Raw genomic sequence first — 25,788 nt, forward strand, 5'->3', positions numbered from 1 at the left:
ATTTACTTCATTAGAAACATTAAAGAGGCCTCTATCCATATCCACATCGGTTCCCGGCGGTCTATAGCACACCTGAAGCACTATCCCAGGGCAGGCTCTAGTAGTTTTCTTCCCCAATGTGATTTTTGCCCAGACAGACTCTGTCTTATCCATTCCATCACTTCTTATTTCTTTACAGTCGACCTCATCATTGATATACAGTGCTACTCCACCACCTTTGCCTTTATTTCTGTCTTTCCTAAACAGCACGTCCCCCTCAATACCCGTAGTCCAGTCCTGACGACTATTCCACCCTGTTTCTGTTCTCCCTAGAATATCTGCTTTCACTTCCTGCACCAGTAGCTTTGGTTCCTCCATTTTGTTACCTCGGCTCCTCGCATTAGTGTACAAACATCTTAATTGTTGCTGTTTGGCCTCGCTCACATTCTTACAGCCCTGGCTCATCAAACCTTACACAGGGCACCTGGACAGCAGCAAGGAGTGTTTTAACAACAGGCTAAGCAGGTGCTGCATGGTAGTCGAATGTGCCTTTGGCCGTTTGAAAGCTCGCTGGAGGTGTCTCAATGGCAGGCTAGACCTTACCAAGGATAATATTCCCGTGGTCATAGTCACGTGCTACACTTTGCATAATCTGTGTGAATCTAAGGGTGAAATGTTTGCTCAGGTGTGGAGCACTGAGGCAGAGCACTTGGCTGCACAGTTTGAACAACGAAATGCTAGGGCTGTCAGAGGAGCCCAGAAGGCTGCTATTAACATCAGAGTTGCTTTGAGGAATCACTTTGACAATGCGGGGCAGTAACACATGTCCACTTTGGAGTTGCTTTCCTGGTGCATCTATGTACAATTTTGGGGCTCAAGATCCTTGCAACAAAATGCTTTAGAATCCTGTTCCCAAGAGTGAATTGATTGCTATATGCTTTTGTAGAACACAGAATAAAAATGCTGTACCATTAAACACCTTAGCCTTTATTTATTGTTAAAAAGGGTAAAACCTCACAACTGTGAGACAGCTCCAGCTATCATTGTTCAAGCTGTGAGAGGGGTGGAGTGATGGGGAAACTCAGGAGGCCTGTGAAGTGAAAAGGAATGTGTGGGCATAGAGGGGGATGGGGCTGGCAAAGAATTGTACATGTGCTGCAGTGGAAGTTGACCACGGATCTGTTCAGTCTGCAGCTGTATCAAGAACTTGAGCATCCCGGCCTGATCCTCCATAACTTATCATCCGCTCGCCTAGCAAATGCTGCATTGGCTTCCCAGCACTCTGTGTTCTCTGGTCTGTCTCTCATTGCGCTGCAACATCTCCCTGAACATGTCTTCTTTGGTGCATCTCGGCTTCTTCCGAAGCCGGTCAGCAGGGGTGTGTGGTGTGTTCCTCAAGGTCTTGGCTGCTGTGGGCAATGCACAGAAGAGGGATTGTTACATTCCAGCAAAAGATCGAAACTTCAGTAACAAAGGCCTTTTGCAACTAGTAGCAATCACTTTCTCATTGACTCTTGGCAGGCACACAGCTCCATAAGCACCCCAATCATGGTGAGTGTCGGGAGTGGGGGGAAGGCGGTTGTGCATATAGGCAAAATGGTCACAGCTTGCAGGGCAGCTTTGCAAGGAACTCATTCTAAAATTATAACACACTGTTTCACAGGCGGCCAACCTGCTTGCTGACATCTCACTGCTGCGGGTGAGCAGGGAAACCAGAGCTCAACTACTGCATGCTTGACGGCTTTCACCCCAGTCTATATGCAGCTCAGCTGTGTGCCGCTTTGGTCCCTGCTCCAATGATTGGTAAATATCATGGTACAGTTTCCTACAATGGGGGAAACTAACAAGGTGGCAATCCCTTGGAATCTGCAGCAGAGGATTAACAAGTACCTCTTGGAAACTTTCCAGAGCCTCTCTCTGGAGGCTTCCCTCCAGGTCTCAATGTCCATGGACACCCTGCTTGGCCATGTAGATTAGCTACACAGGGCAATGTCCAGCTCACATAAAACACATCAAATTACCTGTCTCCCACTTTTTGATTCCCTACACAAACCACAGCAACTTACCCAGCGTCTCATTTGCTTCCTCCTCCCTGTAGAGCACTTTTGGAGTGGAGAAAAGTTCCTGGCTGCTTGCCCCAATGGGCGACCCCGCTGGGAGCTCTACATCCTCTTCTAGCTTCACTTCTTCATCCAGAATATCAGCCTCTGCATTACCCTCTTTCTGATGCCTCCGAAGTATCCACGGGGCTATTGGCAATGGAGGTGGGGTCACCACCGAGGATAGCATTCAGCTCCTTATAGAAGTGGCAGGTCTTAGGTGCACCACCGGAGTGATGGTTTGGCCTTATGGTATGCTTGCCTCAGCTCCTTTATCTTCGCTCTGCACTGCTGCATGTCCCGATCATAGCCCTTTTCACACAAGTCTTGAGAAATTTGCCCATGTGTCCTGATTCAATTGCAGCTGCGACTGAACTGACTCCTCGCCCCATATACTGATCAGCTCCAACACCTCAGCGATGGCCCTCGCGGGAGCACGTTTGATGCAATAGCCAGCCATGTTTACCTGGGAAGCCACCTGGAAGCTCACATGGGAAGCCAGCAAGCAGGAAATGAGATTTAAAATTCCTGGGGCTTGCAAGGGGGAGGGATGAGTTGGCTGCAGGGCAGCGGAGTTCAAACCGCTGACCAGAGCAGTAGCATGGAAATTCTGGGATGCTTTCTGGAGGCCAATAAAATTGGGGAAAAAAAGGCGTGGTGTCTACACTGGCTGTTTGTTGACAATAAAGGGAGAAGAAAAGACAAAAGTCTCTTGCAGGGGTGGAAGTTTTGTGTCACCAAAACTGGGTGTTTTTTCCCCAACGAAAGTCTCATTGCAGTGTGTACGCTATCGCTATTTGTCACCAAAAGGCAGTTTTTGGCGATGAAACTTGCCCATGTAGACAAGCCCTTAGTAGTTCTGCAATTTCACATTTGAGTTCCTTCAGAACTCTTGGGTGAATACCATCTGGTCCTGGTGACTTATTACTGTTTAGTTTATCAATTTGTTCCAAAACCTCCTCTAATGACATCTCAGTCTGGAACAGTTCCTCAGATTTGTCACCTAAAAAGAATGGCTCAGGCTTGGGAATCTCCCTCGCATCCTCAGCCATGAAGACCAATGCAGAGAATTCATTTATTTAGTTTCTCCACAATGGCCTTATTGTCTTGGAGTTCTCCTTTAGCATCTCGATTGTCCAGTGGCCCCATTGGGTGTTTAGCAGGCTTCCTGCTTCTCATGCACTTAAAATATTTTTTGCTATTACTTTGAGCGTTTAGCTAGCTATTCTTCGAATTGTTTTTTGGCCTGCCTAATTATATGTTTACACCTTATTTGCCAGAGTTTATGCTCATTTCAATTTTCCTCACTAGGATTTAACTTCCACTTTTTAAAGGATGACTTTTTGCCCCTCTCTGCTTCTTTTACTTTATTGTTTAGCCGTGGTGGCTCTTTTTTGGTTCTCTTACTATGTTTTTTTAATTTGGGGTTTACATTTAAGTTGAGCTTCTATTATGGTATCTTTAATAAGTTTCCATGCAGCTTGCAGGGATTTCACTTTTGGCACTGTCCCTTTTAATTTCTGTTTAACTAACCTCCTCATTTTTGTGTAGGTCCCCTTTCTGAAATTAAAAGCTACGGTGTTGGGCCGCTGTGGTGTTTTCCCAGACACAGGGATGTTAAATTTAATTATATTATGGTCACTATTACCAAGTGGTCCAGCTATATTCACACATCTTGGACCTGATCCTGTGCTCCACTTAGGACTAAATCAAGAATTACCTCTCCTCTTGTGGGTTCCAGGACTAGTTGCTCCAAGAAGCAGTCATTTAAGGTGTCAAGAAACTTTATCTCTGCATCCCGGCTTGAGGTGATATGTACCCAGTCAATATGGGGATAGGTGAAATTCCCCATTATCGAGTTTATTTTAATTGCCTCTCTAATCTCCCTGAGTATTTCACAGTCACTATCACCCTCCTGGTCAGGTGGTCAGTAATGTATCCCTACTGGTTTCAGAGTAGCAGCTGTGTTAGTCTGTATTCGCAAAAAGAAAAGGATTACTTGTGGCACCTTAGAGACTAACCAATTTATTTGAGCATAAGCTTTTGTGAGGTACAGCTCACTTCATCGGATGCATTCAGTGGAAAATACAGTAGGGAAATTTATATACACAGAGAACATGAAACAATGGGTGTTACACCGTATGGCAAGTGATCGCTTAAGATGAACTAATACCAGCAGGAGAGCAGGAGGGTGGGAGGGGCGAAAACCTTTTGTAGTGATCATCAAAGTGGGCTATTTCCAGCGGTTGACAAGAACGTCTGAGGAACAGTGGGGTGGGGTGGGGGGAAATAAACATGGGGAAATAGTTGTACTTTGTGTAATGACCCATCCACTCCCAGTCTCTATTCAAGCCTAAGTTAATTGTATCCAGTTTGCAAATTAATTGGAATTCAGCAGTCTCTCGTTGGAGTCTGTTTTTGAAGTTTTTTTGTTGAAGAATTGTCACTTTTAGGTCTCTAATCGAATGACCAGAGAGATTGAAGTGTTCTCTGACTGGTTTTTGAACGTTATAATTCTTGACATCTGAAGAAAATGAAGTAAGAGTGGATACAGCTGTAGGTAGGAGGAAGGGCAGTGTAGATACAAGTCTAATAGGTTATACTGGTAGTAAAATAACCGTGCCTAATAGGGTACAGAATGTGAGTGAGGCCAAACAGCAAAAATTAAGATGTTTGTACACTAATGCAAGGAGCCTAGGTAACAAAATGGAGGAACTAGAGTTACTGGTGCAGGAAGTGAAACCAGATATTATAGGTATAACAGAGACCTGGTGGAATAGTCGTCATGACTGGGCTACAGGTATTGAAGGGTCTGTGCTGTTTAGGAAAGACCGAAATAAAGGTAAAGGTGGTGGAGTAGCACTGTATATCAATGATGAGATAGAATGTAAAGAAATAAGAAGCGATGAAATGGATATGACTGAGTCTGTCTGGGCAACAATTAAATTGGGGAAGAAAACTATTAGAGCCTCCCCTGGGATAGTGCTTGGGGTGTGCTATAGACCGCCGGGATCTAATTTGGATATGGATAGAGCCCTTTTTAATGTTTTTAATAAAGTAAATACTAATGGAAACTGTGTGATCATGGGAGACTTTAACTTCCCAGATATAGACTGGAGGACGAGTGCTAGTAATAATAATAGGGCTCAGATTTTCCTAGATGCGATAGCTGATGGATTCCTTCAGCAAGTAGTTGCTGAACCGACTAGAGGGGATGCCATTTTAGATTTGGTCTTGGTGAGTAATGAGGACCTCATAGAGGAAATGGTTGTAGGGGATAATCTTGGCTCAAGTGATCATGAGCTAATTCAGTTCAAATTGAATGGAAGGATTAACAAAAATAAATCTGCTACTAGGGTTTTTGATTTCAAAAGGGCTGACTTTCAAAAATTAAGGAAATTAGTTAGGGAAGTGGATTGGACTGAAGAATTTATGGGTTTAAAGGTAGAGGAGGCCTGGGATTATTTTAAATTAAAGCTGCAAAAGCTATCGGAAGCCTGCATCCCAAGAAAGGGGAAAAAATTCATAGGCAGGAGTTGTAGACCAAGCTGGATGAGCAAGCATCTTAGAGAGGTAATTAAGAAAAAGCAGAAAGCATATAGGGAGTGGAAGAAGGGAGGGATCAGTAAGGAAAGCTACCTTATTGAGGTCAGAATATGTAGGGATAAAGTGAGACAGGCTAAAAGTCAAGTAGAGTTGGATCTTGCAAAGGGAATTCAAACCAATAGTAAAAGGTTCTATAGTCATATAAATAGGAAGAAAACAAAGAAAGAAGAAGTGGGACCGCTAAAAACTGAGGATGGAGTGGAGGTCAAGGATAATCTAGGCATGGCCCAATATCTAAACAAATACTTTGCCTCAGTCTTTAATAAGACTAAAGAGGATCTTAGGGATAATGGTAGCATGATAAATGGGAATGAGGATATGGAGGTAGACATCACCATATCTGAGGTAGAAGCAAAACTCAAACAGCTTAATGGGACTAAATCGGGGGGCCCAGATAATCTTCATCCAAGAATATTAAAAGAATTGGCACAAGAAATTGCAAGCCCATTAGCAAGAATTTTTAATGAATCTGTAAACTCAGGGGTTGTACCGTATGATTGGAGAATTGCTAACATAGTTCCTATTTTTAAGAAAGGGAAAAAAAGTGATCCAAGTAATTATAGGCCTGTTAGTTTGACATCTGTAGTATGCAAGGTCTTGGAAAAATTTTTGAAGGAGAAGGTAGTTAAGGACATTGAAGTCAATGGTAAATGGGACAAAATACAACATGGTTTTACAAAAGGTAGATCGTGCCAAACCAACCTGATCTCCTTCTTTGAGAGAGTAACAGATTTTTTAGATAAAGGAAACGCAGTGGATCTAATTTACTTAGATTTTAGTAAGGCGTTTGATACTGTGCCACATGGGGAATTATTAGTTAAATTGGATAAGATGGGCATCAATAGGAAAATTGAAAGGTGGATAGGGAATTGGTTAAAGGGGAGACTACAACGGGTCCTACTGAAAGGTGAACTGTCAAGTTGGAGGGAGGTTACCAGTGGAGTTCCTCAAGGATCAGTTTTGGGACCAATCTTATTTAATCTTTTTATTACTGACCTGGGCACAAAAAGTGGGAGTGTGCTAATAAAGTTTGCAGATGATACAAAGCTGGGAGGTATTGCTAATTTAGAGAAGGACAGGGATACCCTACAGGAGGATCTGGATGACTTTGTAAACTGGAGTAATAGGAATAGGATGAAATTTAATAGTGAGAAGTGTAAGGTCATGCATTTAGGGATTAATAACAAGAATTTTAGTTATAAGCTAGGGACGCATCAACTAGAAGTAACGGAGGAGGAAAAGGACCTTGGAGTATTGGTTGATCATAGGATGACTATGAGCTGCCAATGTGAAATGGCTGTGAAAAAAGCTAATGTCGTCTTGGGATGCATCAGGAGAGGTATTTCCAGTAGGGATAAGGAGGTTTTAGTACCGTTATATAAGGCACTGGTGAGACCTCACCTGGAATACTGTGTGCAGTTCTGGTCTCCCATGTTTAAGAAGGATGAATTCAAACTGGAACAGGTACAGAGAAGGGCTACTAGGATGATCCGAGGAATGGAAAACTTGTCTTATGAAAGGAGACTCAGGGAGCTTGGCTTGTTTAGCCTAACTAAAAGAAGGTTGAGGGGAGATATGATTGCTCTCTATAAATATATCAGAGGGATAAATACCAGAGAGGGAGAGGAATTATTTAAACTCAGTACCAATGTGGACACAAGAACAAATGGATATAAACTGGCCACTAGGAAATTTAGATTAGAAATTAGACGAAGGTTTCTAACCATCAGAGGAGTGAAGTTTTGGAATAGCCTTCCGAGGGAAGTAGTGGGGGCAAAAGATCTATCTTGCTTTAAGATTAAACTCGATAAGTTTATGGAGGAGATGGTATGATGGGATAACATGGTTTTGGTAATTAAATATTCATGGTAAATAGGCCCAATGGCCTGTGATGGGTTTTTAGATGAGGTAAGATCCAAGCTACCCGGGAAAGAATTTTCTGTAGTATCTGGCTGATGAATCTTGCCCATGTGCTCAGGGTTTAGCTGATCGCCATATTTGGGGTCGGGAAGGAATTTTCCTCCAGGGCAGATTGGAAGGCCCTGGAGGTTTTTCGCCTTCCTCTGTAGCATGGGGCACTTGCTGGAGGATTCTCTGCTCCTTGAGGTCTTCAAACTACAATTTGAGGACTTCAATAGCACAGAGATAGGTGTGAGGTCTTTTTTAGGAGTGGTGGGTGAAATTCTGTGGCCTGCATTGTGCAGGAGGTCAGACTAGATGATCATAATGGTCCCTTCTGACCTAAATATCTATGAATCTATCTATGATTTGTGTCCATTTATTCTTTTATGTAGAGACTGTCCAGTTTGACCAATGTACATGGCAGAGGGGCATTGCTGACACAGGATGGCATATATCACATTGATGGATGTGCAGGTGAACGAGCTCTGATAGTGTGGCTGATGTGATTAGGTCCTATGATGGTGTCCCCTGAATAGATATGTGGACACAGTTGGCAACGGGCTTTGTTGCAAGGATAGGTTCCTGGGTTAGTGGTTCTGTTGTGTGGTTGCTGGTGAGTATTTGCTTCAGGTTGGGGGGCTGTCTGTAAGCAAGGACTGGCCTGTCTCCCAAGATCTGTGAGAGCGATGGGTCGTCCTTCAGGATAGGCTGTAGATCCCTATTGCTATATTCTTATTATTTGAGCATGGAATTATTATTAATAGAGATTCTATGGTACAGTTTGCTTCATTTAAGATTTTTACTTCATTTCACATATAGTACCACTCCCTCACCAGCACGACCTGTTCTGTCCTTCCGATATATTTTGTACCTTGTTACTACTGAGTCCCATTGATTATACTCTTTCCACCAAGTTACTCTGATGCCTATTATATCAATATCTTCATTTAATATGAGGCACTCTAGTTCACCCATTTTATTATTTAGACTTCTAGCATTGGTATATAAGCACTCTAAAAACTTGTCACTTTTTAGCTGTACCATTACATGATGTAATTGAATGAGACTCTCTCATTTGACAGTTTCTCATCAGATCCTACCTGTATTTTAAATCTTCCATACTCTCCTCCTTATTAGGAAAGAGAATCTCCATTAATAGAGCCTCCCCTAAGGGATGTGTCTGTCCAAACCATGTCCTCCTCTGCACCTGTCGGCTTTCCCCCAGCCCTTAGTTTAAAAACTGCTCTATGACCTTTTTAAGTGGAGCAAGCTGGTTCCATTTTGGTTTAGGTGGAGACCATCCTTCCTGTATAGGCTCCCCCTTTCCCAAAAGTTTCCCCGGTTCCTAATAAATCTAAGCCCCTCCTCCCTACCCCATTGTCTCATCCACACATTGAGATACTGCAGTTCTGCCTGTCTAACCGGCCCTGCATGTGGAACTGGAAGGATCTCAGAGAATGCTACCATGGAGGTCCTGGACTTCAAATCTCTTATCTAACAACCTAAAGTTGGCTTCCAGGACCTCCATGGACCGCCTAGCCTTCCCTATGTCATTGGTACCTACATGTACGATGACCACCAACTCCTCCCCCAGCACTACATATAAGTCTATCTAGATGTCTCAAGAGATTGCAACCTTCGCACCAGGCAGGCAAGTCACCATGAAGTTCTCCCAATCATTGCAAACCCAGCTATCTATGTTTCTAATGATCGAATCGCACATTACGAATACCTGTCTCTTCCTAATAACTGGAGTTCCCTCTCCTGGAGAGGTATCCTCAGTGTGAGAGGATACTACATCATCATCTGGAAGGAGGGTCCCAACTATGGGATCGTTTACCTCGGCCCCAGTTGGGATGTTCTCCTTCCCTGAGGCTTTCATTCTCAACAGCACAGAGGCTGAAGAGAGCAGGGGACGGACTGTTCTACTGTATCCCGGAAAGTCTCGTCTATGTACCTTTCTGATTCCCTTAGCTTCTCCAGCTCAGCCACACGGTCTCTGAGGGCCAGGAGCTCCTTGCACTGAATTCACCCATATGCCACCCGTCCCTAGGGCCAGTAATCATACATGCTGCATTGGGTGCAATAAACTGGATAGCCCCCACTCTGTTGCTGGACTTCTGCCAGCATTCACTTTGTACTCCAGCAGCTCGTTCCTTTGTTGTTAGTGTTTTGTTTTTATCAGAGGGTGTTTTGTGGTTTAAGATTAAAGAAGTTTAAGGAAGGTTACATGTATCTAGCCCCCCACTCTCCCACCTCCCCATAAAGTCCCTCACAAAACTCCCATTAGCCGCTCCTGTTTGCTAGCTCCTCTGGTCGCTTAGGAGCAGAGGTTTTTTTTTGTTTTTATTAGAACTGTCACCAAAATAAATGATTGAATTTTAGAATAATTTATGTTAGTAACTGATTAAATAAAAATCATTCAAATAAAGACCTGAGCTTTGACTGGCTATAAGTGACCAACCACTTCTCAGGTCACCACAAGTGGCACATCCAAATGACCGTTTGCCATGTCCCTGCTATTTCAGAACAGGCTGTCTCTGACCACAAGCTTTTTTCTTTACAAAAAGCAGCGACCCACCTCACCAATCCGTCCTCATTTTAAAGAGCGCAACCGAGTGCACACCCTTGAGCAGGGAAATAGGAGCAACAACTAGGATACTTTTAGAGTGCAAAGATGTGGATCCTGTGCTTGGAGGCAGAGGGACTTGGTGAGTATAACGTCCTTGGGCTGTCTGGTTATCCTCTGTGAATGGCAATGCCATGGGCCCCTGATCAGGAGAGATGAAACAGGAGCAAGCCTCCCAGCTGAGGCAAACACTCACGCTACTGGGGTTTGAGCTAGCATGATAAAAAAATGCTGCATCAACATTGCTGTAACAGCAGAGGCTCAGGCTATCCACTTGAGCCCAGACCTACTTGAGCCCCTGCCTTTTTATACAGCTAAATGTAAATGTATAACATTTAGGAACAAAGAGTGAAGGCCGTACTTATTACAGGATGGAAGACTATCCTGGGAAGCAGTGATTCTGAAAAAGATTTGGGGACATGGGGTCATAGTGGGTAATCAGTTGAACATGAGCTCCCAGTGTGACACTGTGGCCAAATAGGTTAATGTGATCCTTGGATACATAAATTGGAAACTCTAGTAGGAGTAGAGAAGTTATTTTCCCTCTGTATTTGGCATTGCTGCAACTGCTGCTGGAATATTGTGCCCAGTTCTGGTGACCACAATTCAAGAAGGATATTGATAAACTGGAGAGTGTTCACAGAAGAGCCACAAGAATGATTAAAGGATTGGAAAACATGCCTTTAGAGTCAATCTATTTAGTTTAACAAAGAAGGTAAAAGGGTGACTTGATTACACATTAGAAGTACCTACATCGGGAACAAACATTTGACAAAGGGAGCTTCATTCTAGGACAGAAAGGTTTAATGCTATTAAATGACTGAAAGCTTAAGCTATACAAACTCAGACTGGAAATAAGATAATTTTTTAATACTGATGGTAATTAACCATTGAACAATTTACCAGGGGCATGATGGATTCTACATCCTTGGCAGTTTTTAAATCAAGATTGGATGTTTTTCTAAATTGCTCTAGAAATTATTTCAGGGAAGTTCTTTGGCTTGTACTATGCAGGAGGCCAGACTAGATGATCACAGTGGTCCCTTCTGGTCTTGCAATCTATTAATCGAGCCTGACATTAATCCTGGGCAAAACAGAAAAGCGAATATGAAAGTCAATCAATAAAAGAATGGGATTATAATTCATGTCAGTCAACATGCTTATGGAAAAGAGATTGTCATACAAACTCCATTTAATTTTTGATGAGATTATGTATTTAGTTGATAAAACTAACTACATACATGTATATACTTGTATGAAGTAAAATGATAAATTTGCCCACTTTTCCTGTTCTTAATTTGTCTAAAGACAAACCAGGGGTACTATATACTTCTTAATTTGTAATTATCCATAAATTTCTGAGAACATTACAGCTGGATTTATAAAAAACTGGTTGAATGATGAATATTACATTCATAGTGTACATTTACTAAAATACAAAAATAGACTCAGGAGTATGATATTTGGAAAAGTTTAGCCCAGAAATGAAACTTTGGCTCTGGTAGTGGCATATTCTAATCACTTCGTAACAGCTGCAGGTACCTGTTCCTTGAGGAGACCACAAAGTATTCTGTCATGTGTAGCTAAGTCAAAACCTAATTCCTTATTCAAGAGCTATTTACAAAATGGAAATGGGGTTGCGGTTATCCTCTTATTGCTCAGGAATAATGCTTTAGTTTGGAAAATGACATTTACTCAAGAACAGTAATAGCTAACAGAACATGTCACTTACGGGGGACCTGATAAGTATTTTGTTACTTACAGCAAAAGTATTTATTTCAAAGTATTTATTATTCAAATTTATTTGAAAAATTAAATAATGCATTAATTGCTATACAATTCACTCATTTATGGTGAAGTTTCCTAAACATTTAATTTTAGATTTATTAATTTTAAAATGTGGTCTTTGACTGAAACTGGGACCCACAAATAAGAAATTGGAACTAAGGAATTAACTTCATCCTCCTCAGATACCAGCTGTTTTTCACGGGGAGTTATATTTTAAGTGTGTTTTTGAATTTGGAATGGTTTGTGTGCACAGTCTCCGACAACAGGTGCACCATAGACACTGGAGAAGAGGAATAGATGTTGAAATCACCAAGAGACCAGACCATCATGCCTAGCCAGTTTCATAGTCCCTTTCAAAGTGATGCACCAAGCAAGGCATGGTAAGGGATGTGACTATTTCTGGCCATGGTCCTAAATGTTTTAATCATTGCCCTCAGTCAAAGAAGCTGTTAGACAGCAGGTGTGAAGGGAAGGGTATGTAGAGGAGGCAGACACAGCTCAGAGATGAAGTACTCACTACCATCCACCTACCTGGAATACAGCAAGCAGTGTAGAGAGAAGCGATGCTGTTCCATGGGACTCTTCATGGAAACACACAGGATGACTCACATCCTTCTGCAAAGGTGAGACAGGGGGCTGCACAGGTTTAACATGTGGGCTGGAGGGGTAGGTAACAGGAGAAAAGAAAATGGGGCAGTCACCCAGCCTGAGAGGGATGGGGGAGCAGCAGCAGCTACCTGGCCTGAGGGAAGGAATGGGGGGCGGGGAGGGTGGAAGCAGCCACCTGGCCTGAGTGGGGAGGACAGGACATGGTGGAGGCAGTGACAAGGTCGAGCCAAAAGCAGGAGGATGAACTTCGTGGTCACAAGCACTGCCTCTGGCCCACCTAGTCATGGTGCCTCTCTGGAGCCATTCACCCAGTAACAGCTCCACCCTGTGAACTGACAGTACCCCCCTCTGCCAAGTGCAGTGGTGGCTTTGCACCCACTCAGGCCCATTGCAGGGGTGGACCTCGCCCTCTGCCCATGGGGAGGCAGCTTGTCCTGCCCTACCACACCTCTAGCTGTAGGGTAGAGAGCTGGAGCCCAGGCTGTATCTGGGCTGTGACTGGCCCCCCTGCTCCCTCTCAGCTGGGATCTGGGCCAGCTGGAGCACCCAGCCCATGAGCCTGGCATAAGCAGTGCAGGAGTGCTGTGCTAGTAAGCCCAGCTGGCACCATGGAGGACTGCCCCCGTGTGTACGCCCCTTCTCCCCGCATAAAATGGTGCTTGGAACCGTGCTGTGTGTGGTTTGATCATTGTGGAGGCTGAGGCAGCCGAGACTGGCAGGAAGGGATAGGGTCCAGTGGTACAGTAAATGACTTTTATTTTAAAAAGTGAACATATTAACAGGCCTGCAGGTGGCACTACAGTACAGCTGGGCATAAGGTAGATACATTTCCCCATGGACCCGGACAATGAAATCATCGCTTCAATGCTGACATTTAGTTAATTCTGGATACAGTTCTACCAAACTGAATTTACTGAAAATATTTCTGGACAAAGCCAATATTGATAATTAATTTTCCTTCAGTTTTGGGAAATGACAGACATCCCGAGCTACCACTGGTACTTGGGGAAATATTGCCTGGAGCTACCAGTGCAAGGGGAGACGGACAACATCTCCATGTCAGGACAAAATACATGTCCTGTTTTACTTCTCACTTTGTGGAATCTGTAGGGAGTGAGGAGTTAGTTTCTATTTGCTCTCCTTTGGCTGATTTTGTGCTATTTTAGACTGATTTCTATAAATCATTTCTTGATTTTATTGAAAGGAAGACTAAACGTAATGTGCCTTTCCTTGTAAATCCAGTAACAGTTGAGATATTTCAAAAATACTAAAAATATCTACTTTCATGAAATATTAACTGTTTCACTACAAACCTAGTTTTTCACTAAATACACAATTCTCCTACTCCTGGAACCTCCTGGGAAAAGCAGTGGGTTCTCCCTGTAGATCTGTAATTCTACAGTGTATAGAGAAATGGCTACAAGAAGGGGTGTGTGAAGAACAGCTTTATCCCTTTTCCTTGTCCTGTATCGCACTAGGGAGGATTGTGTGTATGTCTGCGGTTGGACTCTTGTTGATCACACTCATTCAGAAGCTATCTACCTAGGTCTGCAGTAGGATACCCCACCTCTAGCACATTCCTTATAACTTCTTGGAGACTAACTAGGCATGAGGAAAAATGTCCACACTCTTATACCATTTCTAATCATAATATGGAGGAATACCACATGGTTTCCAGGCAATTCCAATTTGCAAAAGGCCACAGGAAAGGGACATGGCACCTTTCATTAGAATAAGGAATTCTGCATGTAACAGTGCGATCTTCCATCAGACCTTCAATATTGAGGCAATGTAGAAACAGTGGCTGAAGGGTGTATGTAATACTGACCACACCAGCTCTTAGTGAAAGGCCTCTGCTCCTGCAGAGGCAGTCATGTGCAGTCCCTGTATGTACTGTGAGAAAAGGCTTACTTCACCGGAGGGGGGGGTTGGGGGGGGCGCAGAGAGAGAGAGTGTGAGTTAGAATTAGCAACTCCTAAGATCTAGCCAATTTGGATTCATGAGCCTTCAGTGTGCCAACAGCATCTTTTACTGCATGGTAGATAATGTTCTTCACCTGTAAGTAACAGAAAAAAAAATTAATACAAACTTTTAAACCTGAGCAGCATGTCCACCTTAACAGGAAGTCAGAGTTTAAGGCCAGAAGGGTCCACTAGATCATTCAGTCTGAACTCCTGTATATTACAGGCCACCAATTCAATCTAGCATCCACACACAAACGCAAGTGACCCCAACCGCTTCATAAACAGGTATTTACTAGACTTTGGGGGTTGTATATATAATAGATGTAAAATGCTCACATGGAGGAGTCAGAGACCGAGAAAGAGAGATTCACACCAAAAATGCTGAACTTATTAAATACTATTGCTGCTTCCCAAAGTTGCAAACAGCACTGTTATATAAATGTCAAAATTAGACTCCAGGAAAAGTTTAATATTAAACAACTGCACTTCTATGTTATTTATCCACTTTATGGTAAACCAGGATTAATTTATTGGCTATTATCTTTTTAGATTTTAAGCTTCTCCTTGCAAGGACACTAGATCAGGCAAAATATTAAGTCTTTCATATTAAACTCTTGCCCAAATTGGTTGTATGTTATTAGGAGGAAATTATTCATAGACTAAGGCCAGAATGGACTAATAAATCATCTAGTCTGACTTGTAAATCACAGACCCATAAATTTCACCCAGTTATCCCTATGCTGAGTGCAAGGTTTTGACTAACACATGTCTTGATTCAAAGACATCAACAGATGGAGAATCCAATGCTACCCTTGGTAGTGTGTTCCAATGGTTAAATCACCCTCACTTTTAAATTCAAAATTACAAAATTAGGCACAAATTTTTGTCTGGGTTCAGCTTCCAGCCATTGTTCCTTGTTATGCATTTCTCCACTAGATTAAAGAGTCTTTTAGTACTCAATATTTCTCTCCTGTATATTCTGTCATCAAGTCATCTCTCAATCTTTTTTTTGATAAACAAATGGAGCTCATTAAGTCTCTCACAGTAAGGCATTTTCTCTAGTCCTCAAATCATTTTTGTGGTTCTATTCTGCACCCTCTCGAATTTCAACATCCTTTTTAAAATGTGGACATAAGAATAGGATACAGTATTCCAGTGTGGGTCTGAGCAATGCTATATCCAGAGGAAAAAAAGTCACCTCCCTAGTCCTACTCAACTACTCCTTATAGATTCCAAGCAGGGGTTTGGAGCTGTGCTCTGGCTCCGCTCCAGCACCAGGCAAAAACCTGCAGCTCCACAGCTGCTCCGCGCTCCAGCTCCAGGCTCCGCTCCAAAGCCCTAGGTCCAAGGATTTCATTTGCCCTCTTTGCCACAGCATCACTCTAGGAGCTCATATGATAATTTATTTGTATTTCTGTAGTGCATAGATGTCCTAGGTAAGTCGCTTGTCCACTATGACTCCTCCTTTTCAGAGTCACTGCTTTCTAGGATACAGTCTGCCCCCCACCAATTCAGTAGGTACTGTCTGCACTTGTTCTTAGATGTATAACTTGGTATTTGGGTGTGTATTAAAATGCATTCTAATTGAATGGGCCCTCTTTACCAAGTGACCCAGATCTTTCTGCATGACTACCATGGTCATCATTATTTGCTATCTGTCTAATCTTTGAGTCCTCCACAAATGTTTTTCATCAACAGGGATTTTGTATTTAATTTTCAGATCATTGATGAGAAAGTGTTGAATAGCTTGGGGCCTAGTACTGATCTCATGGCACCCCAATAGAACATCCCCGTTTAATGATAACTTTCCACTGACAACTACTTTTTGAGATCTGTCAGACAGTTCCAAGTTCTTTATACATTTAACATGTGCTTTATTGATATTGTGTATGCTAATTTTTTAAATGAGGACATCATGCAGTATTAAGTCAAACGTATTACAAAGATAAGTATTTTACATCTACAGTTACTTGCTTTATCCACCAAACCTTAATAATCAAAAAATGAAACTGGGTTTATTGACAAAACCTATTTTCCATAAAATCATGTTGACTAGCATGATATTCTCATCCTTTAATTATTTACTGATTGACTCCCAAATCAGCTTCTCCATCATTTGTCAGGGATTAATGTCACTCATTATCACTCTTCAAATCTCCTGAAATTTCCCTAGTATGCCAAGATTTATTAAAATTAACACTGGTGAGCCACAGATCGGTCTCAGCCAACACTTGGATGACTTGTGTGTGGAAGTATCAGAGGGGTAGCTGTTAGTCTGGATCTGTAAAAGCGGCAAAGAGTCCTTATAGACTAACAGATGTATTGGAGCATAAGCTTCCATGGGTGAATGCATGCACCCGACGAAGTGGGTATTCACCCACGAAAGCTTATGCTCTAATAAGTCTGTTAGTCTATAAGGTGCCACAGGACTCTTTGCTGCTTTGTGTGTGCAAGTTACTCAGGCCTGCCAATTTTAAAAAAGTATTTATCCCCTACTAGATGTTTAACGTTATCCTGATTTATTAACGGTCTGGAAAGTATATCATCCTTATATGACAAGAGTACATCATCCTAGTTCTTTCAAAAAATGGAACAAATTTTTACTGAACACGTCTGCCTTGTCTGTGTCATTAACAATTTTACCTAGTTTTAAAATTTTACTTCATCTAGTACTCAGTCTATATCATTTCTACGGTTTCTTGTGTTCCTAATATATTTAAACTCCTTATTGTTCTTAGCCCTGCCAGCAATGGATTTTTCCCTGAGATCTTCCTTTAACAATTTTCTACCTTTCCTAACTTCTAATGTATATTGACTGCTATCTATTTCCTCTTTTTTCCATTTGTAACACATTGATTTTTATTCCTAACTGTGGAGTTAACTTCACCACTGAAACAGGTAGGTTATGCAACTCAGTTTAAACCAGTTTTTAACAAACATTTTAAAAATGCAAAGTAAGTACCAGTATAAGAATAGAAGAGCAACAAGGAATAGATACACTATCAATTCTAAAGCCTCAGGATAGTTAATTTCCTAGTGCCCTTGCCCTAGCTAATCACCTATTAAGTTTCCATAACTGCATTACGAAGCATGTGCACATGTGCTCAATATCTTTGGTATCAGCTCTGACTGACAGGTTTAGTTTTGATTATATGCTTAATTAATTTTTCAAGCCCTATATATAAATTCATGAAGATCAGCCATTACTGCCACAAAGAAAAATCATAAACCAACAGCTGTTCACTCTCCAATTCCTTTTTGGCTTTTAAGAGATAGACATCAGGCCCATTCAGACCAGTAAAGACACCTGTTTTAAAGAATGCAACTACTAGCTTTTCTATTTCCACTAACTCTGTGTCAGCTTACTCATCTAAGGATGCACTTGTGCATCTGCATCATTGTATCAGAAGAATAATGTAGTCTAGTGCAGTGGTTCTCAACTAGGCATACATGTACCCCTCAGAGTATGCAGAGTTCTTCCAGGAGGTTCGTCAACTCATCCAGATAGTTGTCTAGTTTTACAACAGGCTATATGAAAAGCACTAGCGAAGTCAGTACAAACTAAAATTTCACATAGGCAATGACTTGTGAATACAGCTCTATATACTATATCAGTATTTCTCAACCTGGAGGGTCGTGATTTGTTTTATAATTATAAACAGAACAGTTTTTGCTTGTGATGAAACAAAGGTAAAATCCTTCGTGCAACAATACTCAAGAGATTTAATAGGTGGCTTTGTCTTCTGTCATTTCCCCTCACCAGAGCTTAATAATTTATGAGCCAAGCAATATGATCCATTATGTAAGGATGAAAGTGTTACTTTCCAGGGACAGCTCAATTGAGGTTAGTGCTAGTCTTTTGCTTAGGTAGCCAAATCCCAGGATGTAGATTTTTGCCAAAAATATGGAATGCTTCTATCAAATTAAAAGCTCCGAAGTTGTAAAGTATTTATTTTTCCTGATTCACTAGCCATATGCATGTTCATAAATGACTTCAAAACTTCCAACATACAGGATCTACCCAGAGATTGTTCCCGCAGGATGGACTGATAGTTACCTGCAGTTTATCCTCATGGTTTGTGTGAGTGTTAGAGAGGTGCCTGAATTCCTGGGTCAGGCGGAAGCAGTGCTTTACGTGTTCTGGAGATACAAAATCTTCTGCCACTTTAATGCAACTGTACAAATTATGAACCTGAAAAAAATAATAGTATTAGATGTTAGATACACCACAAGACTGAATGACCCAAAACAGAATTAATGTCAATGAATTCCATGGACAATAGGTTCCTGCACACACATCTACCAAAAAGATTGAAACACTCCAGTTTCCTGCAAGACAATTCACAGAATTGTATCTTAAGTTAGAGAAGCAAAAACCCTATTGGATCCCAGCTGGCCCATCTCTCCACAGTACATTCTTTAGTGAACTTTGTCGTTTCACAGGCTATCTTCTTAAAAAAAAGTGCTGTGAAGTGAACTGACAGACCATCAACCTCATATACCACAGTTTGGGAAACCCTGCTCTAGTATTTTAGCTACCATAGATTTAGATGTCCAAAGTGATGGGGCTTCCACTACTTCCTTGGGATTCTCTTCAGTGGCCTAAGAAGATCTCCTTTTTTTCCCTCACATGCATCCTAATTGTTCCCTTTCTTAATTTCATCCCATTACTTTATACACCCACCCACAATATGCCACATAATTTTATTTGTTATATATATATATTGTGCTCAATGTGATGCTTGAGCACTATTAAATAACTCCTGTAGAACTGTACTGTTAGAACTGCAGAGCCCAAGACAGCAGCCTTACTTCAGAGTTCTTTCAGGAGCCAAATTATAAATCCAAACTACTACAGTTTTATAGTGTCCCAAATTCACTTGCCATCATCTTTATGGCCTCTACAGCATGACATTTACCTGGTGGGGGGCACCTGCAGGAATAAACACAGCATCTCCTAGGAACTGCACTATTGCCCAGCCTTGTACTCCATACTCCTCATAAAGACGCTTACGTAGGGTCTGGTCCAGGTACCAACTTTGGTCATGAATTGGATCATGATCCGGGGGATTTTCTTGGCCTTGTTCTTCTCCAACCTAATACAAAAGATATAAAAACATTTATACAAAGATATTGCAGTTCAGTGGTACTACTTTTCATAAAGTACTTTGCACCAACGTACTGGGGACAAACACGATCTTAAGCTACTTCAATATGAGATACTACCAGCTCAGATCATAAATACTTTTAAGGTCAAGGCATCTATACCAGTAAGTATCCCTTCCACATTCACCCCTGTGGTCTTAGCCCACAGTGAAAGTTTACACTTCCTCCATGCTTGGGCATAAACTCATTCCCAGTTTTCTCAAACTGTGACATTGTGCCCATACAGATTTACAAGTATAAACCATATCCAGGCAGCAGAATAGTGGTTTGTCACTGAATATATGACCAGCTGTACATGTCATTTTCTTAAACCACATTCACAGAAGAGGAAAACATTTGGGATTTTTGTAGGTGCATCTGTATATGTGCTCATGAGCGTCAGCTGGAGCAGACTCAACTTGAATCTTAACACCCCCATTGATAAACCTTTCTAGGACCCAGTCAGGCCATAAGCTCCTTCAGTCACCATCATACCTTTCGGAGAAGTTCCCGGATCTTCTCAGCATCCTTGGCAGCATAGATGTGCCACAGCGCTCCAGGCTTCTCTTTCCCTTCATGGATTCGCTGCTTTGTCACATCATCAGCATCTCCCTCATCAATTGTTTTCAGTACTTCTGAAAGGAGGATCCACACAAAAGCTGAACAAGGTCACATGAATTTACAGCTCCTGTATTTAACATGCAAAAGTCGGCATAACAAACTTCGCCATTGTGCTAGTCAATAGCAAACTGGAAGGAAGCATGATAACTTAGTCATAAGAAATTTCTAGTTTGAGACTAGAGTAACCTTTGTTTTTCCTCCCAAGGAAGGGTTAGAACTATCCAGTTACAACACCACCATTACTTTCATAGTAATGTCCTAGAAAAAGCATTAATGACTAGTGACCACTGTCTATGCCTCTGAACGTCTACTGAGACATAGCCCAAATAGCCAAGGCAGTTTATAGCTGGCAAAGATTTCAAGGCCTTCTGAACAACCATGGAAGACCTCCTTCTACACCCCAAAATGTCCAAAGAGAGTTATCTAAAATATTACCATCATCATGGGCTCCTTCCCCAATGGGGATGCCAACATACACCATGACATTAACAGCATCAGACACATCCAAATGGAGATTGGTTGTACCAACTCGCCTGTCTTCTGCAGTTATTAACCCTATGAAAAAAGAGGGGAGTAAAAAGATTAATATTGTAAAACAAGCAAGATCTAATTCCTACAAAAACATCCTCTTTTTGGAGGGTGGGAATGCTTCCCACTATGTGTGCTACTTTTGCTTTCTGCTATCATCCCAGCAACAATGCTTAGTTTGTAACAGAACTGAAAAGGTTGATTTTTCATACTTATTTTTCCTAGACATGAAAAAATTGCAAATTTATTGGAAGCTAGTTAAAAGTTTAGTACAAAAACAGCATGTTAGAAGTCTGTCCCTGTTTATAAGGGGGATAATTAACTCTTTGAAGACAAAAGTCTGAATTTGTGCTCTGCAGCTGTGTGTATCTACAGGTCATTTGTTCCCAGCTGTAGCGAGGAGACGTGCTTTGGCAGTGCTCTTAGCAAAAATTCTCTCCCCTGCTTTACTGGTACTTGCATTTTCATTCCCCTTTTCCTCCCTTTTCCCCTCCTCTGTCCCCTCGTCCTCCTCTCTGTAGTGTCCCCTCTTTCCTTTATCTTGGTTTAGGAAATCTCCTCCCAAAAAACCCTATCCAAAAATTAAAAAAAAAGGATATAAATTAATGGATTTGAAGTTTGCAGACCATCATGCTGTTACTCTGCTTGTTTATCTTCTCCGCACTACTCTGTGTCCTGACTATTTAAGCTGTAAACTCTGAGAAAGAATTTTCTTAGGGCTTGTCTTCATGTACTGCGCAGCTGTGCCGCTGCAGATGCTGCTACACCAGGAGGAGAGCTACTCCCGTCAGTGTAATTAATCCCCCTTCCTGAGAGGCAGCAGCTAGGTCAGCAGAAGCTCTCTCATTGACACAGCGCTGTCTACACGCAGGTGGGTGGGGGTGTTTGGTATAACTACGTTGCTCAGGGGCGTGGATTTTTCCCCTACGAGCGACGTAGTTATACTGATATGTGTCTGTCGCGTAGACCAGGCGTTACTCTGTAGAGCACCTAGTAAAGTGGGGCATTAATGCTAGCTCAGGATTCTAGACAGGAGTCTAACAGACATCTTTTCTCAGTGGGTTTCAAAACTGGAAGGGGCACATGAGCTTCTCCAAGAAACACTTCTAAATTATAATTAGACAAGAACATCTACCTACAAAGGCTCAGTGAGCTGCAGCAATTTAAGGTAAATATAATGCTGCCTATGAAACAAGATTTTTTGCAAAATATTACAAGAAAGATTTTACATAGTACGAAAATAGAACAGGGATGGGCAAACTACCGCCCACGGGCCGCATCCAGCCCATCAGGGCTTTGGATCCGGCCCGCAGAATTGCCACCCCCATGACACCCCGGGCCTCGCGCCGCTCCCAGAAGCAGCCGGCGCCATGTCCCTGCAGCCTCTGGGGCAGAGGGCTCTGTGCACTGCCCTCGCCTGCAGGCACCGCCCCCCACAGCTCCCATTGGCCGGGAACAGGAAACCGTGGCCATGATTTATGAGAAGAGGCTGCGGGGACTGGGATTATTTAGTCTGCAGAAGAGAAGAATGAGGGGGGATTTGATAGCTGCTTTCAATTATCTGAAAGGGGGTTCCAAAGAGGATGGATCTAGACTGTTCTCAGTGGTAGCTGATGACAGAACAAGGAGTAATGGTCTCAAGTTGCAGTGGGGGAGGTTTAGGCTGGATATTAGGAAAATCTTTCACTAGGAGGGTGGTGAAACACTGGAATGCATTACCTAGGGAGGTGGTGGAATCTCCTTCCTTAGAGATTTTTAAGGTCAGGCTTGACAAAGCCCTGGCTGGGATGATTTAGTTGGGGATTGGTCCTGCTTTGAGCAGGGGGTTGGACTAGATGACCTCCTGAGGTCCCTTCCAACCCTGATATTCTATGATGTGGCTCTTGGGCCAAAAAGTTTGCCCACTCCTGGAATAGAAGGTACAATGGAACTGTAATTCATGGTATTCAGAACCTGCTAAAACCAAATTTTAGGTCTCCTGCAAAGAAGAAAGTTTACAGGCTTCCAGCCTCACCTGTTGTGCTCCAGGCATTAGAACATTTGCCTGGATGGATTGCTACAGTCATCTAATATTGTGATTATAAAAGCGTCAGAAGACAAGAACCATATTTTACATCACGTGACTAATGAAAAAACAGGTTTTAAGATAAATCTGTAATAGGGAACATGGATTTAACGATTCAGTTTAGGAGGAGGAGGAGGAGTCTTTTTCATTTTGAAGGCTGAACTTTTATATTGGAGCAGAAAGAATCTGGAAGATCTAAATTAATTATTTTCCACTTATAAAGACCAAGGCCAAAATTTTCAAACCTGGATGCCTGAAATTAGGCACTAAACATTGATTTAGGAAGCTAAATAAAAGTGACCTGATTTTCAAGGGTGCTGTGCATGCATAAATCCCACTGAAGTGAACAGGAACTGCAGTTGCTCAGCACCTTTTAAATTCAGGCCATTTTTATTCAGATGTCTATTTTAGCGCTGAACTGGTGTCAGAATTTTCAAACCTGGGTGTCTAAAATTTTTAGATATGAAAGCCTTGCCAACGCAGGATAAGGAAAAAGGATTTTCTTTCCAGAAGTAGGTATACTTTTAGTTTATGGACTAACGTGCAAAGGTCATAGCCATTTATTTATAGAATTGAAATACATCTCAAAAGCTTTTTTCCCTTTTTTTTTTTTTAAGCTGTGAAGAAAGCATATGTATGCAGTGGTGTTGTAACCATTTTGGTCCCTGGATATTAGAGAGTCAAGGTGGGTGAGATAGTATCTTTTACTGAATCCAACTTCTGTTGGCAAGAGACACGAGCCTTGGAGCGTATACACAGCTCTTCTTCAGGTCTGTGTATGAACACAGAGAAATAATTTTAATAAGTATTTTCTGTATTCATGCTACCTTCATAGTATATTGAGGGTGAATATTTATTCCTTTTTTATTTTCCTGGGGCCCATAACTAGGCTGAGTAAAACAGCGAGTACTCATTTATTGGGAAACTACTCTTGGTTATGTTTTCGCTTTTTCATTTTTAAAAAACGAACACCTTTGTATCCAAATAGCATAGAACACTGAAGTATGTATGAGCTTTTATTGCAAAAGTTGAAGTGCAGTTTAAAGAGTCCTACAAACTCATATTCTAAGAGAGGAAAAAGATATTGATAACTGTTTTAAAATTTAAAACAGTATTTTAAATAAATCTGTCCATCTCCTTTCATTCCCTATCCACCCAAGAAGTTAATAAAAGATAATAAAAATAATGAAAATCAGACAAAATAAGTTAGCCTTCACTGCTGATCAGTTTGCTTTTTGTTGCAGTCTATCCTCCATCTCTATGTTGCCGGATTAGACTAAACTCTGTACAGTTTCTGGAACACTTTGGGTGCTGTATAAGCAAACATCTAAGACAATTCTCTCAAAATACTGGAAAACGTGACCTTCAGATCATGTTGATTCCATGGCTTGAGTAGCACCAAGCACCATAAACAAAGATTGGAAAGAACCGCATTATTGTAAACCTCTGTTTTAATTCCTTTATATGTGGTACTTTTTAAGCCCGTACCTTGTGATTGTGCTAAACCATATGTTTTAGAAAACAACTAATCCTGATTTAAAGGCTTCAAGTGATGGAGAATCCACTGTATCCTTAGGCCTGTTGTTCCTTCCAATGGTTAGTTACCCTGACTATAAAAAACTCTACACCTCATTTATCTTGCAAAGTTAAACTTTTAGCAAAACCTTTGCAATTTACTTTTAAAGTTAAGCCAGTATTTTCCTTCCATGTGCCTACTTTGTGGGGGCAGAGGTATGTGCTATGCTTGAAGAATCATCTTTAGTTTTGGGCGTGGATAAAATCATGCAGGTTTTTGATTTTTTTTTTTTTTTAGAAAAATGTTTTTTTAAAGTCAAAATCAGATTGTATTTACATGTTGCTAGTTCTTTACTCTTTCCACTTTATAGTTCTAAATCTCTAAAGTGGAGATTTCAGATATTAGATTTTTTTTCTAGTCAGAAATTTCGTATTTAAAATGTGCTTCTATGCTAAAAAAACAAGCCCAGAGCCTCATTAACATGCTTACTGAGATAAGAGTCAGTTTTGTGTTTGACAAGAGAACAGCCATTGATATATTTGCAACCAAACCCCACTTCTGATATACTGAACTTCCACAAGTAAAGAAATGAAGTTCTTCAACTAGGCTATATTTCTCCATCAGTGTTTGTAGATTGAAGTGGGACTTACGCTCATAAATCACATAGGTGGCTTTGAAAATCCCTCCCTTCTCTGTCTAAATATGGGATCAGGACCCTAACTTTATGCTATTTTTGAAATTTTTGGACACTGTACAAAAAAGTTTACAATAACTTCTTTAATGTATTTAAGGCCTAAATAACTTTTCATTGTTAACACTGAAGAGATTTTGGGGAGACAATGATTTTATGTCATTAAGAAAAAAGTTTGATAAATACACAGTTCTAGCCCGTGATACTGGAAACACTTATATACATGCTAATTTTTAAGCACATAAGTAGTTCCATTTAAATCAATGGGGCTATTCCCTGTGAGTAAAGGTATCCTTAGGGGGTTGCAAGACAAGTATCTTAAATTCTCAATACTCAGGTCATCAGATCCTCCTAGTGCATTAACAGTCATGGAATATAAAGCTACATATCAACGTGGAGTCTGGTGGCACCTTAAAGACTAACAGATTTATTTGAGCATAAGCTTTTGTGAGTAAAAAACCCACTTCTTGCATCTGAAAAAGTGGGTTTTTTACCCACGAAAGCTTATGCTCAAATAAATCTGTTAAACTTTAAGGTGCCACTGGATTCCTCATTGTTTTTGTGGATACAGACTAACACAGTTTCCCCTCTGATTCTTAAAGCTACATATCATTATTCTTGTGTATATTAATACTAGTTTACACAC

General features: G+C 41.4%; 1 protein-coding gene across 3 annotated transcripts in view; it reads right to left on the reverse strand.

The window, feature by feature from the left end:
- Positions 1 to 13,351: 13,351 nt before the first annotated feature.
- Positions 13,352 to 25,788, reverse strand: part of KDM3B (lysine demethylase 3B) — a 132,430-nt gene continuing 119,993 nt past the window's right edge. For all 3 annotated transcript variants that reach the window (XM_073355004.1, XM_073355003.1, XM_073355005.1), the window contains 5 exons: positions 20,778 to 20,897; positions 20,217 to 20,356; positions 19,496 to 19,672; positions 18,634 to 18,768; positions 13,352 to 14,668 (listed from right to left, as the gene is read on the reverse strand). In XM_073355004.1, coding sequence (XP_073211105.1) covers positions 14,588 to 14,668; positions 18,634 to 18,768; positions 19,496 to 19,672; positions 20,217 to 20,356; positions 20,778 to 20,897 — 653 coding nt within the window. In that variant the 3' untranslated portion in view covers positions 13,352 to 14,587. The remainder of the gene's footprint in view (positions 14,669 to 18,633; positions 18,769 to 19,495; positions 19,673 to 20,216; positions 20,357 to 20,777; positions 20,898 to 25,788) is intronic.

The sequence above is a fragment of the Lepidochelys kempii genome, chromosome 8, assembly GCF_965140265.1.
Source record: "Lepidochelys kempii isolate rLepKem1 chromosome 8, rLepKem1.hap2, whole genome shotgun sequence".
NCBI lineage: Eukaryota > Metazoa > Chordata > Testudines > Cheloniidae > Lepidochelys > Lepidochelys kempii.